At 36.0% G+C, this 12,993-nt stretch overlaps 1 protein-coding gene across 3 annotated transcripts in view; it reads right to left on the bottom strand.

Moving 5' to 3' along the window:
* LOC140657292 (oxysterol-binding protein-related protein 6-like) overlaps positions 1-12,993 on the bottom strand; it is a 129,610-nt gene that overhangs the window by 16,435 nt on the left and 100,182 nt on the right. Inside the window, exons 25-26 of one of the 3 annotated variants that reach the window (XM_072874089.1) lie at positions 12,429-12,508; positions 1,290-1,381 (exon numbers count right to left, since the gene is read on the bottom strand). In XM_072874089.1, coding sequence (XP_072730190.1) covers positions 1,290-1,381; positions 12,429-12,508 — 172 coding nt within the window. Of the gene's footprint in view, positions 1-1,289; positions 1,382-1,476; positions 12,509-12,993 lie in introns of those variants that run through there. The other 2 variants (XR_012044276.1, XM_072874090.1) reach the window with 2 other exon arrangements.

Below are 12,993 nucleotides of genomic sequence, written 5' to 3'. Positions count from 1 at the left end.
CCACTCAGCCGAAATAAACTATAGAGTACCTCCTCAGCTAGCCCACAGTACCTCATTAGTTTTGAATGATATTTCAGCTTAGTTTCTTTTAATCTGATTTAGTAATGATTACTTACTCGAAAATAATTTTGCATATTCAGGTGCAGAAACAGTCACTATTGCATACTTGTGTTTTTCAACATTTAGACCAACTTAAATATTTAATAAGCTAATACAGACTTGGAGAACCATGTGGCTTGATACATTGGCTGGGCAAAAATGCTGTGTATCATCACATCAGAACAGATTTTTGTACCAGCAGTGAAACTTGGAACAGCTTTCTGTGGGCAACTCCTTTAGCTGAGTCAGGATGCAATCTTGTCAATAGCTTCCCACACTGTCTCACTTCACCACACCACAGCGCCTACATGTTTGCGGTTAAGAAGAAGTATCATCTGTCTCTTGGTTAGATTAAATTTAAATATAAAATTTACTTCCATACTTAAGTAATAGTTTTTATGCTAAATTAGATGTCAGATTGCTAGTGCTGCCTCACAGGCCTCTTGCACTCCAATCTATTCCCAAAGGTTTGTTGTGTTGGCTTTTTTAATCAATTAAGTAATGGCATATAGCTTTTCACACTTCACTTATGCACAGTAATTTTGCTGAGCAACAGTCATCGAAAAGTGTTAGATTTGTTTTGCAAAGCATTCAGAGGCAAAGTACAGATCCCAACTACACAAATGTGAAACCAGAGCTGAATTTTGCTCTTAGAATTGTTTAACAGGGAGTAAGCTCCCAGTGTACAACCTGGCTCAGAGCATCGGTTTGGACGAGATCACTCTGACACAAGAAAGCAAGCATTGCCATTCATGAAAAGGTGTTTTCCCTTCCTTTGCTGTTGCTTCCACTCAGGCAGCATTCCAGACTGTTTGAACGCTTGTTCTTTTTACAATGCCAAGAAACAACAAAAACCTCCTTTGGTTTCTCCTCCTAACCAAATTCTTGTTTTCTATTATGCTTTCATTTTAAATAAAATGTAATTGATTTAAGGGCTGAACAACTGACAAGAACACATAATGGAAAAATCCCACATACTGTTATTTTTCCAAGATGCCAGAAGGGGTGGGTGTCAAGTAATTTTTTTTTTTTTTCCCCCTCATTTCCACACCCCTTTTTTCAATTCTATTAGAGAACATCAGGAACCATTTTCCCTAAACCCTCTCACAAAACTTGAGAAACATACTGCAAGCTCCCTTTAATCATAAAGAGCAAGCTGAAGTAAAAAAAAAAAAGCAAAAGGCTCTTACCAGCTGTAGCATGAAGATAAAACTGGGACTGCCAAAAAGAAAATTATCTTCTTTGAGACTGCAGTTGGTAGCTCCTGCCAGATTTAAAGGAACTGCACAGAGAATCACATGGGAAAAGTTTTATAAAAATAATCCTGCAGTGGAAAAAGGTTAGAAAGGAACAGGATAATGCTAGTGAGAAGCCGCTGTTTCAGTGCTATTGCTGCCACTATCACCCACCTCTCCAAAATCAATCTGTACAATATATATTAAGAATTTTATGATTCATAGTCAATTCACTTAACTAGTTACAAACAGTTCATTCAAGAACCATATTCTAAAGTGTTTCTTATGTTAATAAATCAGAACACAGATGACAGCAGTTTAAACAGTGTACATTGAGATTTATTAGAACAAGCACTAATAGCAGCAGTGTACAGAGTGATGGAGACAATGTACTGTATGCACTGAACAATAATAATTATACAATTGCACTTCTTCAGAGATCTATTAGAAAATGCTTTTCAGTAAACAGTTTCCCAAATCTAGCATTGTTTGGATTTGCCTCTGAGGAAAAAAATACAAAAAATATGCTTTTTTTTTTTTTGGTAAGGCATTAGCAACATTCATTGGCAGGCTAAACAAGTCATTTGTACATGCATTATCCAATTACATTGCAACAGGTGAAAGAGCATCATGTTTCCTCAAAAACTAGAATTGTGTGTGTGTTTTTTGGACACAATATCCTGGTAAATCTGGCTCAGCCTCAAGGAAACAGATGACATCTTTTGTTACATTTTAGAGCACAACATAAACTATAGCATAGCCAAGTTCACCTTTATTTCCTACCAGAAGCTGTAGGACCTCCCTCAGCTGGAGTTGGTATTATGGGTATTGTGTATACCACATACATCACTGGAATAAAGTCTTAATTAAATTAATTTCTTTCATTTACTATTCCCCCCACTACCACCTCCCTGAATCATGTGGCCAAAAGATGCTCGACTGTAATCAACATTAACTACTGTATGAGCTTGTTTTTTATTGCACGAGAGGTAGTCAGCGTGAGGCCTCATCTGCATTCTGGATTACTACAACAGTATGTTCAAAACCAACTCACAAGTGCAAAGACACAGAGTAAGTGTTGCAGCTGCATTATGTGGGAACTTAAAACTGTTTCTTTACTGCTCCTTTCTGGCTAGGTTCAATCTCTGAAGTAGCCAGAGAACTTGATATACCAAAAAAAGCAATTCTACTTATGTGCTAAAGCCTAGAAGGAGAGAGGGGAGGCACTTTCTCACATTCATGCTTTTCTAGGCTGAGATTAGGAGCAGCTTTTAGTTAGCCACCCCCTTCTTCACAAATCAGAAAGATTAGTCTCCTTTTTTGATTGGCATACAGTACTAGCAACCCTCACTCTAGGCTGGCACCATCCTGGGGAAAGTACAGGGAAACAGGGGTAGGAATTGCAAACATTCTTACAATTAAGCTTGCCAGAGTGAGACATAGTATGATGAACTGTCATTGATTTAATCTCCTGTTCTTTCTTCCAAATGTCATACATAATTGAGCTTTGCAGAGACATGAAGTTAACTGGTTTTTAAATACTGCAAGCCTCAGAATAAGATTCCAAGATGCAAGAGAGTGAAAGGAAAGTCAAATATATTGCTCTGACTGGCAAGCAGTCAAACCAGCTGTATTTCACACATTTATCTTCCACAAGACAGTGCACATGTTCAAAATTAAGCTTAAGTGTAACTAGTTGAATACCTAGGATTGACTGTACGTTAGGCCTACAGCTGAAATAGATTTGGGCAGCTAGATCATCCACTCACCTGCAAGCTCACTGAGTTCAATGGAGTACCAACAGCAGCTCAGCCTCATCTGCGTAGGTGCTCATTTGTTTAAGCATGTAGGAATTAAAAATCAAGTACTATAAAGCCTGGTGTAACCAGGTACATCGTTTTGATTTCTTCGGAATGTCACTGTTGAGCCTTTATCATCTGAACTTTAGTATCTACATATTTTAAACTGAATTCAATGAGACTGTTTGCAATGTTTATGCTAAGTACGTATTGATGCCTGTGCAAGATCAGAGTCCAAGCAGATGAAGCAGAAAAAAAAAAAATCTGAGATGTGCATTGCTGATTAACTCTTGCATATGAAATAAAAGTCTATAGATTTGGAATATACAAATTATATCCTACCTATGTTATTCCTCAGCTGTTGATGCTTAGTAATTGTAAGCAATAGAATTGTTTTTACAGGCACAATTACAGCCAGTATTTGGAGTCAGAATTAATAAGATGTAAAGAAGAATCATCCTGAAAGATATCCCAAATTTGTGAATTGTCAAGCACAAATGAATGCATTTGTAGGAAATCAATCAAGAGTATTTTTTTAAATGTTAAATTACTGAATGTACTATGAAGGACTAAACTTGCGCTTTTAAAAATTGCAATACTTTAAGTAGCTTATACAGGTCTCAAAACAAATATTTGCAAATCACTTTTCTATTGAGTTATTTAGAAATTATGATACTGACTTTTTTTTCCAGTATCCTTTTCTTCTTCATCTCATTATGGAAGTCCACAGTGAACTTCTGAGCATAAAACTAGGGGTGCTGCAGGTGAGTTTTCATGTTACAGTGCTCAAAAATAATGCCTCCTGCAACATTTGGGTAGCTGGGTACATAAATGCTTCTTATCTTCTTTCTTTCCTTCCCTTAAGTAATAGTTTTCTATTGCTTTGAAACCACAGAAAAAATTTTGTCTGCTGCATCTAGGAACACAGACCCTTTCTAGTTACAGTCCATTATGTCCCTCTAAAACAGACACTGTCTACTCAGTACTCAAAAGTAGCACTGGCTCTATATGTTAGGCTTCTAGAAAGCAACTATTTGCCTTCAAAATTCATCTCAAAAACCATGAAGCGAGTTTCTGTATACCTTTCTAGATGATATAATAGCATAATCACAGTGGAAAGACTCTGAGGACCTCCTTTTATAAGTATGCTACACAAAGAGGTGTACAGGAAATCAACGGACTTGGGGTTTTTTTTATAATGAGCACAGGGATATGGGCAATCAGAAAAGAATGCTCTTTTAGCTATTTAGGTTTTGACATTTTGGCCTTATAAAGAATTGGTGCAGGGCTGTTTCCCATCTGCAAATAAAGGCTGTTAAAAGCAAAGAAGCTCAGTAAGGCGATGTAAAATTGACAACTAATCTAAACCTTAATCTTCTAATGGCATTCTCAGAGTCTGAGCAAGGTATAAATACTAAAATTTACTACATTTCATACATATGGGATCTAATCTCACCAAAAAAGTGCGACACTATTCCCAATTCATATTAACTTTGTGCAAAATGAGAGAAAATACCAAATTCTTTGCTGTTAAATACTGAGAAATCATAATTCACCAAACAGTTAATTTTACATAGGAAAGTAGATAAAGACCCAAAGAGTCTTGCTACTGGTTACAACAAAGAAAACATACCTAATATCCTAATATAGAACTATCATAATGATCTCTCTGGATACCACAGTAGTTTAATTTTATGATGACTTTTTAAGTGCTAAATAAAGTATGCGCTTCAGACAACCTAGAAGTTTGCTATGCATTTTGGTGAAGGAAACCAAACAAGAAGTTTGCTATGCATTTTGGTGAAGGAAAAGGTTTCAGACATCAGATGCTAGCAGCCTGATTTCTTACTCATTTTATAGTAAATAACATAGACACAAATCAATATACAAAGAAGAATCCCATCTGGAAAAGCCCACTGATATTTCTTTTTGGTCCAAGGATGAAATTTTAGTGAGTAAGCACTATAGGTCCACCCTGCTCTGAGAGCTGGAGATTTAGCAAGATCTGAGCATTAGCTGCAAGACACAAGCGCCACTCTTAATGTCTGTGGAGTTCCAAACACTGTTTAATTTTTAAAACTCAAACTTCACATGTAATTAATTCTTAGTGAGAAATTAATGTTTGAAAATAATTAGTTTAGAAATAATTATAAAGGAACAAGAACAGTGCTTTTGCTAATTAGAGCAAAAGCTTAACTAAGGTAGAAGTTGCCGTCTTTGCATTTATGCCTGCATACCAAAATACACTCATCAGCATTTATTGCTCAGCTCATAGTCAGGTCTTGTTTCAGACTCAGCTGAAAATAAAATTTATTGTGATCTGAATTTGCTATACTATATTTCAACCACTAAAGAATACCAGTAACACTTATTTCAAGAACTAAATAGACCTAATTTCTAGCCTCAAATTGGAATGATAATTTTCAATGTTGACCACCAGAGAGGTGACAAAGCATGTTTCATACATTTGTGTATAATTTTATTATTGGTGATCTAATATCAAAATATTTTATAAAATATTATGCAAATACAAAGATAATTGAAGATCTCATCTGTATTTCTTCAACACAGTTAAAGATGCTATCCTGAATTTTCCTTTGACTGGAAAATACTGAAGATTAAACTTATACTAATTTTGTTAATGTTACTGTAATATCCCTTGTTCAGGTGAATTTAACAAAGGAAGAGAGAGAGCATTCAGCACAGGACTACTAGAAAAGAAATCTGAGTTTGCAATCCTGATTCTAACACTGATTGTCCTAGGTGGACCTGACAAATCAACCCCTGGGCCACAAGCACAATCATAAATAGTAATGCAACTTCAGAAAAAGATGTTGCTTGTGTGGCTACACTGACTGGCACAAGGAATGAGTACCTCAGTGAAGAAGAATAGTTCTGGTTGAATATTTATCACTGTGTGTGCTGCTCTTGTATAGCACTTACATCATTTTGATGCTTGGGTGTAAAAGATAAGTTACTCACTTCTGACTTTTTGAAGGAATCTCCTCACCTCTTCCCTTTTTGCATCCCTGATGTTCTGGGCCAGCAACATTATACATTAGCATAAGAGATCCCTCTTTCATTAATGCAGACCAATAAAAGTAGCAGTCAACATGGAAATACGTTTTAGTGTTTCATAGGAGACAACATCTGGATCATTGCTCCAGAAGTACAAATAAGTAGCTTTACAATACTTCAGTGAATTATTCATAGGTCAAGACAGAATATGTTACACACTGCTGATTATATATTCCAAATTTATGGTTTCCTTATTTATAAAATATGTAACACTCTTTGTCCACATTACCAATACCCCTTCAGCCAAATGCTGGCTACAGTAATTTTTATTTATAAAAGGAATAAAAAATTCCCTTCACCTTCAGAATTAATTCTGAGCATATGTCACCAATCTTCCCTTTTTTCATGCTGTCATGGATCAGTAGAAAGAAAAATGGTATTAAGATAACCTGCCTGAAACAGATTCAGCAGCTCTGCTGACATTTTAATTCATAAAAGTTAGAAAACTTTCTATTTTGTTACAGCTGTGCCACTGACAGAGCTGCCGTGACTAGTTTCACTGTTCTCCATTGTAGTCTCTCCCTCCCTCTTCTTTTCTGAGGTTTGTCAAAGATCACAAGGAAGGGAAAAAAAAAAAAAAGATATGATGGGTTTATAATACCACAAAACTTGACAAAGGAGGAGAAGGGTATATAAAACACCTACAAGTACATTGCTATCACTTTTTAAACCTGCAAGATACCATATAAAAATCCTTTTATAAAAAGGCTTTTCAGTTTAGTGGAAGAAAGACATAGCTTACACCAAAACTAATGAATGAAGGTGTTTTACATTCCCTAGTTTAAAGAGCAAATAATGTATTTGCTTTTGTAAGTAGACTCCTTACGATATATGATACAAAAATAAAATAAATTGCTGTAAATAAGCCATTTCTCTGAGCTTACAGAGATTTGCAACATTCTCGTGGGTACCATTCACTGTTCTAATGGAGCTCAGGGAGATATCCTCCCCGGGAATAATTAAACCTTTATTAACACACTTAGTCTAGATTCTTCTGTAAAAAAAACAAAAAGAAAAAAAAAAACTTTTCTCCATGAAACTACTTCTAAGTGATACCAGAATTATAATAAAAGTAACCAGGGATGGAAAAGTAGAAAATTATACTATTTTTTATACTAAATATACCTTTGAAGTTTTGAGCACATTAATATAAAACCTTAGTTGCCACTGTATCCCTGCCTACCTCAACTTTCATCAATAAATGCTCTAAAGAGCAAATTCAAGTTTTATACAGTTTTGATGACTGTGACTTAATGACAGACAGGAAGAAAACCCAGGATAGTATTTTCAGCCCCAGCAGCTGCCAAGGTAAGTGGTTATGACAGAGTAAATTTTGTTAGCTTTCTCCCAGGTCTGTGTATAACACAGGGTGACCGGTGAGGCCATTCCAGTGTTTCTTACATGCTTCTGTCAATATTAATCTTTTTCTGGCCGGGCCAAAGTCTCTAACTTAACCCCTCCTGTCATTTTAGCATATGAATACAAATACCCTTTCCTTTCAGGTGCATTTAATCTGAAAACTCTCCTTTACTTTCATTATGCAGCTCCATTATTAATAATGACATCTAAAACAGAGTTAATTCCTCAGATTACGACTTCAGCCAACGGCATGTTAAACAGCTAGTGTTTATCTCTGCACCAGACAATATTCAAAATCCTGTAAAACAAGGAGACCACACAAACCTTCCCTATACTAACACAGCTTTGCTACTGAAAGCAAGTTTTGCAAAACTCACAGAGAATTGGCATGTTCAGCCCTCTTGGTTATTGTGCAAGTGCAAATGAACTTCCCCTCCCTCCCAGGGTATTTATAAAAATTCGCATTTTTTGAGAGAAACTCTATGAGCAAGACTGCATTGCACTGGGCTCCACTCTGCCTGGTTCAAGGGTGAGAAAACCTCATGTTACCTCCATGGGAAACAGAGGGCAGGGCCCAGATGCAAGCTCCTCACCAGGCGCCCGTAAGGGCAGGACTAGTGCTGGCTCCTAGTGTGCCATGAGGTTTGTGTAACGTGTTTCCATAAAGCTCTGACAGTGTTCAGTAGGGAATTAAGGACAGTATCTTTCAAAACTGTGTCATGTATACGTACTGCAATACTTGACATATGCCTAGCATGTGCTATTCAAATAAAACCCACAAATGCCATAAAAGCTCATTCAGAGTCACAAGTTCAAAATGAGGAAAAAAAAAAAGGGTAACATTATTTGTAAGATGAAAAGAGCATTATAGTGGGAGTTCACTTTTAAAGCCAAATACGAAAAAAGTTTATTTCATGCAACTTACATCTGTCTAAAATTAGAATGGGTGTCTAGATGACTTTTTAATCACAGTAATACTGTGATTAAACTTACATTTAAATTGTATCTCCCAGTGAGATAACAATTTCTAATATGCCGAAAAATCTACCAGATCTAAAATGGAAATGAAGCTATTAAAGTCTTTATAAGACATTACATTTGATGAAAATAGCTATTATTACCCTATCGTATCCACAGTACCAGAACAGGGAACAAATTAAGGTACGCTTTTAAAATATTAATTGAAAGTATGGTTCACTATTGTGAAACTAAAGCATAAGGGTTGTGTATTTTATACAGAAATAAATGTTTTGAGAAAACACAGGAAAAAGCAAAGGATATGTCTTTGCAGTGAAGGTTAGAACTTCTTAAATTGTTTAAAAGGTCTTAAACGTCAAATTATTTGCACTAACTGTTATTACATACCAAACCTATAGCAACTAAATCTACTGAGTTGGTAAGTATTTTTCATGCCTTTCAAAAGGAAATACTGCCTGGACGAATGGAGTGAGGTGGGCTGAAAACTGCCCAAATCCCCAGGCTTGAAGGGCATTGATCAATGGCTTATGCCCTGCTGGCAGCCAGCAATGAAGGCAGCCCTGCAGGGGGCAATTTTGTGGCCCATGTCAACCAACATCTCACTAGTGACCTGGGCAAGGACATAGACTACACGCTAACAATTTTGCAAATGACATTAAATTAGGAGGATGAGACGGCACGCCAAATGGCTGAGCTTCAATCAGAAGGATGTTGCTCAGCTTGAGGACTGGGCCAGAAGACACTTCACGAGGTTCAACAGAAGTGCAAAGGTCTGCACTTAGGGCAGAAAAATCCCATGTGCTGGGAAGAGATGGCCAAGCAGCAGCCCTGCTGAAAAGCAGCAGGCACTTACAATGGGTGCCAGGCTGCAAAGGAGCCAACAGTGCATTCTCACTGCAACATGGGAAACCCCATTCTGCGCTACACTGGCAGGGGATGTGGAAAGCCCACTATCCCCCGTGACTCCGTGCTGGTGAAACTTCACAGGTTGTCTAAACATTATAATTTGGATAGAAGCCCCCAGACCTATCCTCTGTTAAGTCACTCTCTTTAGAAACAGCACAAAATATGTCATGATGTCCCCCAAGGTTACAGGAAAAATTTAATAAAATATTTTGCACAGAATCCAGAGAGTTCTGAACTATAAGAAATTGCTTTATGGTACATCTGCTAGCACTTTTCAATGTCTGATAAAGACTGCAAATATTTTGTGATGCATTGTTTTGTGTTTCCTCTACTTACTAATTAACTAATTTAACATTCAGTAGGCTTAAAAGGTGCCTTCAATAGAAAGATTTAGCATATCACAGATTTTTTTTTTAATTCTAAAAATGTTGATGTTATTTTTCTTTCAATGAGTGTCAAATAAAGAATGGTAAAAAATCATTAAATCAGTGATAGCTTCTTTAGTGTTCACCAAGTTTCAGTTTGCATTGCAAATAATGGCATTCACAAAGCACTAGCAGAACACTGTAAAACTAAAGACCTTATTCTGCATTTAAATTAATAACTGACTTTCAAAAAAATTTAAGGACATGCAGTTTCTGTCCCTCAAAGGTACTTGCAGTCATACACACACATAATGCTTTCTAATATCATGGTGAACTGCATACAAAGACTGGAGCATGAGGTGGGCAAATGTTTAATAATGTTTGTTTTTAAGGAAAGTGACACAGAATAATTAATTGCTATTTTGCACACAATGTGCTAATTTGATTCATAGTGTAATGTCATTAAAGCAACTAGGATGAAGTGAACCAAATATGATATAAAACCCTCCAAATTTTTATACATTTTCATTTGCTTATAATAACAATTGCAGAACTGAAAAAAAAAAAAAATCAGACTACTTTCAACAGGAAAGAAAAAGATATTGTTCTTTGAATAATTCAAAATTTTCTTTGGAAGAAATCCTGTTAATCTGCACACAGTTTTTTTTATACCAAATACTCATAAGCAATTCATGAGCATTCACAATTCTTAAAAAGTCTACTTAATGTTTTCTTTAGGTTTTCATAGTTCTTCCTGATAACAGAACTGTGTGAAGAAATTGGAATTCATTAGTAGCTAGTTGCTCTGCCAGTTGCTTTGCCATACAAACAAGGGGGAGAACCAAATGCATATTAAATAATCAAAGTAATCTCAGTTCTGTAGGGACCTGACTCTGCAAAAGGAAGAAGCAGGTGGAGAGCTGGGTATGTGTGGTAGTCTACTGAGAACTGTTCAAGCAGTTCTGCTGGCAGGATCACATACCTATCTAATCAGGTTTTTTTAGGTCTCTACTGGATTCAATCTTAAATAGAAAAATTCAAGTGCACTATGTACGCTGTGTATGTGTAGAAAGAAATACAGTGCATATGCATGAAACCTAACCTATCATCAGTGCCTGGATGTATAGTACATGCATAAATGGAAGACTATATCATACCATATGGAATGCAGTTTTTACCTAATAAAATTACTTTTTTTCGTTTTATTAAAATCTGCCCTTCTACTGTTTAATGTTTCAGAGATTTTCAAATAGAAAATGCCAAGCCTTCTCCCACATATATTAACTGAGGCTTAGCAACACATAAGAGACTTGGTTCTTAATCAAAAAATATAGAACCACTTTATGAAAAACAGTAAAATATAATTTTGCACAAAAGCTATTTGGCAACACAAGTAGTAGTTGGTAGCTACAATGCACAGGAACCTCTGCCATACTCTCAAATATAAATTTAGATAAGAAAAGTGGATGGGGAAAAAACAGAGCCAGTAAAGTAGACAGTGTGTGTGGCAGAAAATAGTTGCATTTACAGTACTATCCAGCTTCTGGAGAGAAGCCAGACACCTTCCCATGAAATCTTTCTGTGTTTTTAATGCTGTTGCAAAGCTTCAGGGAATTCTAATTGTATAAACAGTTATGGGGAAATGAGATTCACTGTGAGACTATGTCCAGCCAGTGGTAAAAGTGATGATTGCATCTCAGCATCAGTCATTTAGAATATGAACTGACTAGCGATTCATATGCATTTACCAAAATTATGTCAAATTCAACCAGTTAGCAGTTTCTTTTCAGTCTGATTATACAGTCAGCTTCCCAAAGCTAAAGCATGTACAGTAGATCTCATTCCTCTGAAATACAGTCAGATGTTTGGTTGTCTTTTGATTTTAAATAATGCAGGTTCTCCAATATTTGTATCATGATAAAATTCTAGTGCATTAAAAATCTGCCCTTCACACAAGCCTAAGCATACATATTTTAAAATTACTTACTGTACATCTTCATATTTTGTTTAAGGCATGAACAATGGCATATGAATGGGAACAGCTTCCAGAAAAGCATAACTTTTTGACAAAGGCCAGTCCAAGCACATCACACCAAAGGACTAACCTGAAGCCAGAAATGACAGTGTTGTGACCCAAGAGTTTTTAACAAAAATAGTTGAAACAAAATGGATATTTTTCTCTTTTTCTTCCTTTTTTTTTTTTAATTTAAATTACATTACTCTTAATGTCTGTTTAAAGCACCGGTTGCAGTTTTGTGTTTACCACCTCTTCCGAGTGACTTTGGATAACTCATCTGCTTCTTTTGTTCTGAATTTTCAGTGTATGAAACTTTAAAAGGTTTCTTTTTCTTTTTTTTTCTTTTTTTTTTTTTTTTAATGGCTGCTGCAAAATTAAAAAGATCCAGAAGTGGTCAGGGGCCTGGTCTAATGCACTTTCAAAAGTCCGTTATAAAGATGAATATAAATGCGAATGATAGGTTTTTCCGTAGACCCACAAACCACGCTTAGCTATAAGAAACATATTGTGCATAGTTATTTTTTTCTTCAGAGTGATATGTTTACTAGATCTACATTCTCAGTTTACCACAGTACGGGAATTTCTACTTTACTAAAGCCAGGATCCTTTCGTAGTTCCCAGTAGGTGTCATTAGTAACCCAGGCTTCTCTTTGATTAGCGTCGATAACTTTTCTGTAGAAAGGAGAAAAAAAATATTTTAAAAAGAGAGAGAGGAAAAAAAAATTCTGACCATAGATCTCTGCTCTTATGCAACATGAAATAAAATTCCATACCTCTCTCATCTAACCTAATACTAAATCTGATTTCATATTTCTAAAGGACACAAGAACAGTCAGGGACTTAAAAATAAAAATCAACCTCTACCTGTGTCAAAAGTGGAAGGTTTAGAAAACAGCCAAGACCGCAAATCTGTTGTATGATCTGTGTGAGCAGGTCTTAGAGCCACATAAAGACTCTTTGGCCATTACAGATTCTGATTATGTGCGGTGGATCAACTAAGAGATCTAGCTTGCAGAATGCAAGCATTTTACCATTTCTATTGTTTGTCTCCTCTGTATTTTGCTCACCCACTACAAAACTGCATCAAGCACATTCAATCTTTCCACTTTTGATTCCCTGTGCTAAACATCAGGCTATTTGGTATGACTATCCCTTGT

Source organism: Ciconia boyciana, chromosome 10, assembly GCF_034638445.1.
Source record: "Ciconia boyciana chromosome 10, ASM3463844v1, whole genome shotgun sequence".
Classification (NCBI taxonomy): Eukaryota; Metazoa; Chordata; class Aves; order Ciconiiformes; family Ciconiidae; genus Ciconia; species Ciconia boyciana.
Note: the sequence above shows the minus strand (reverse complement) of the source record. Positions and strands in the feature narration are given on the sequence as shown.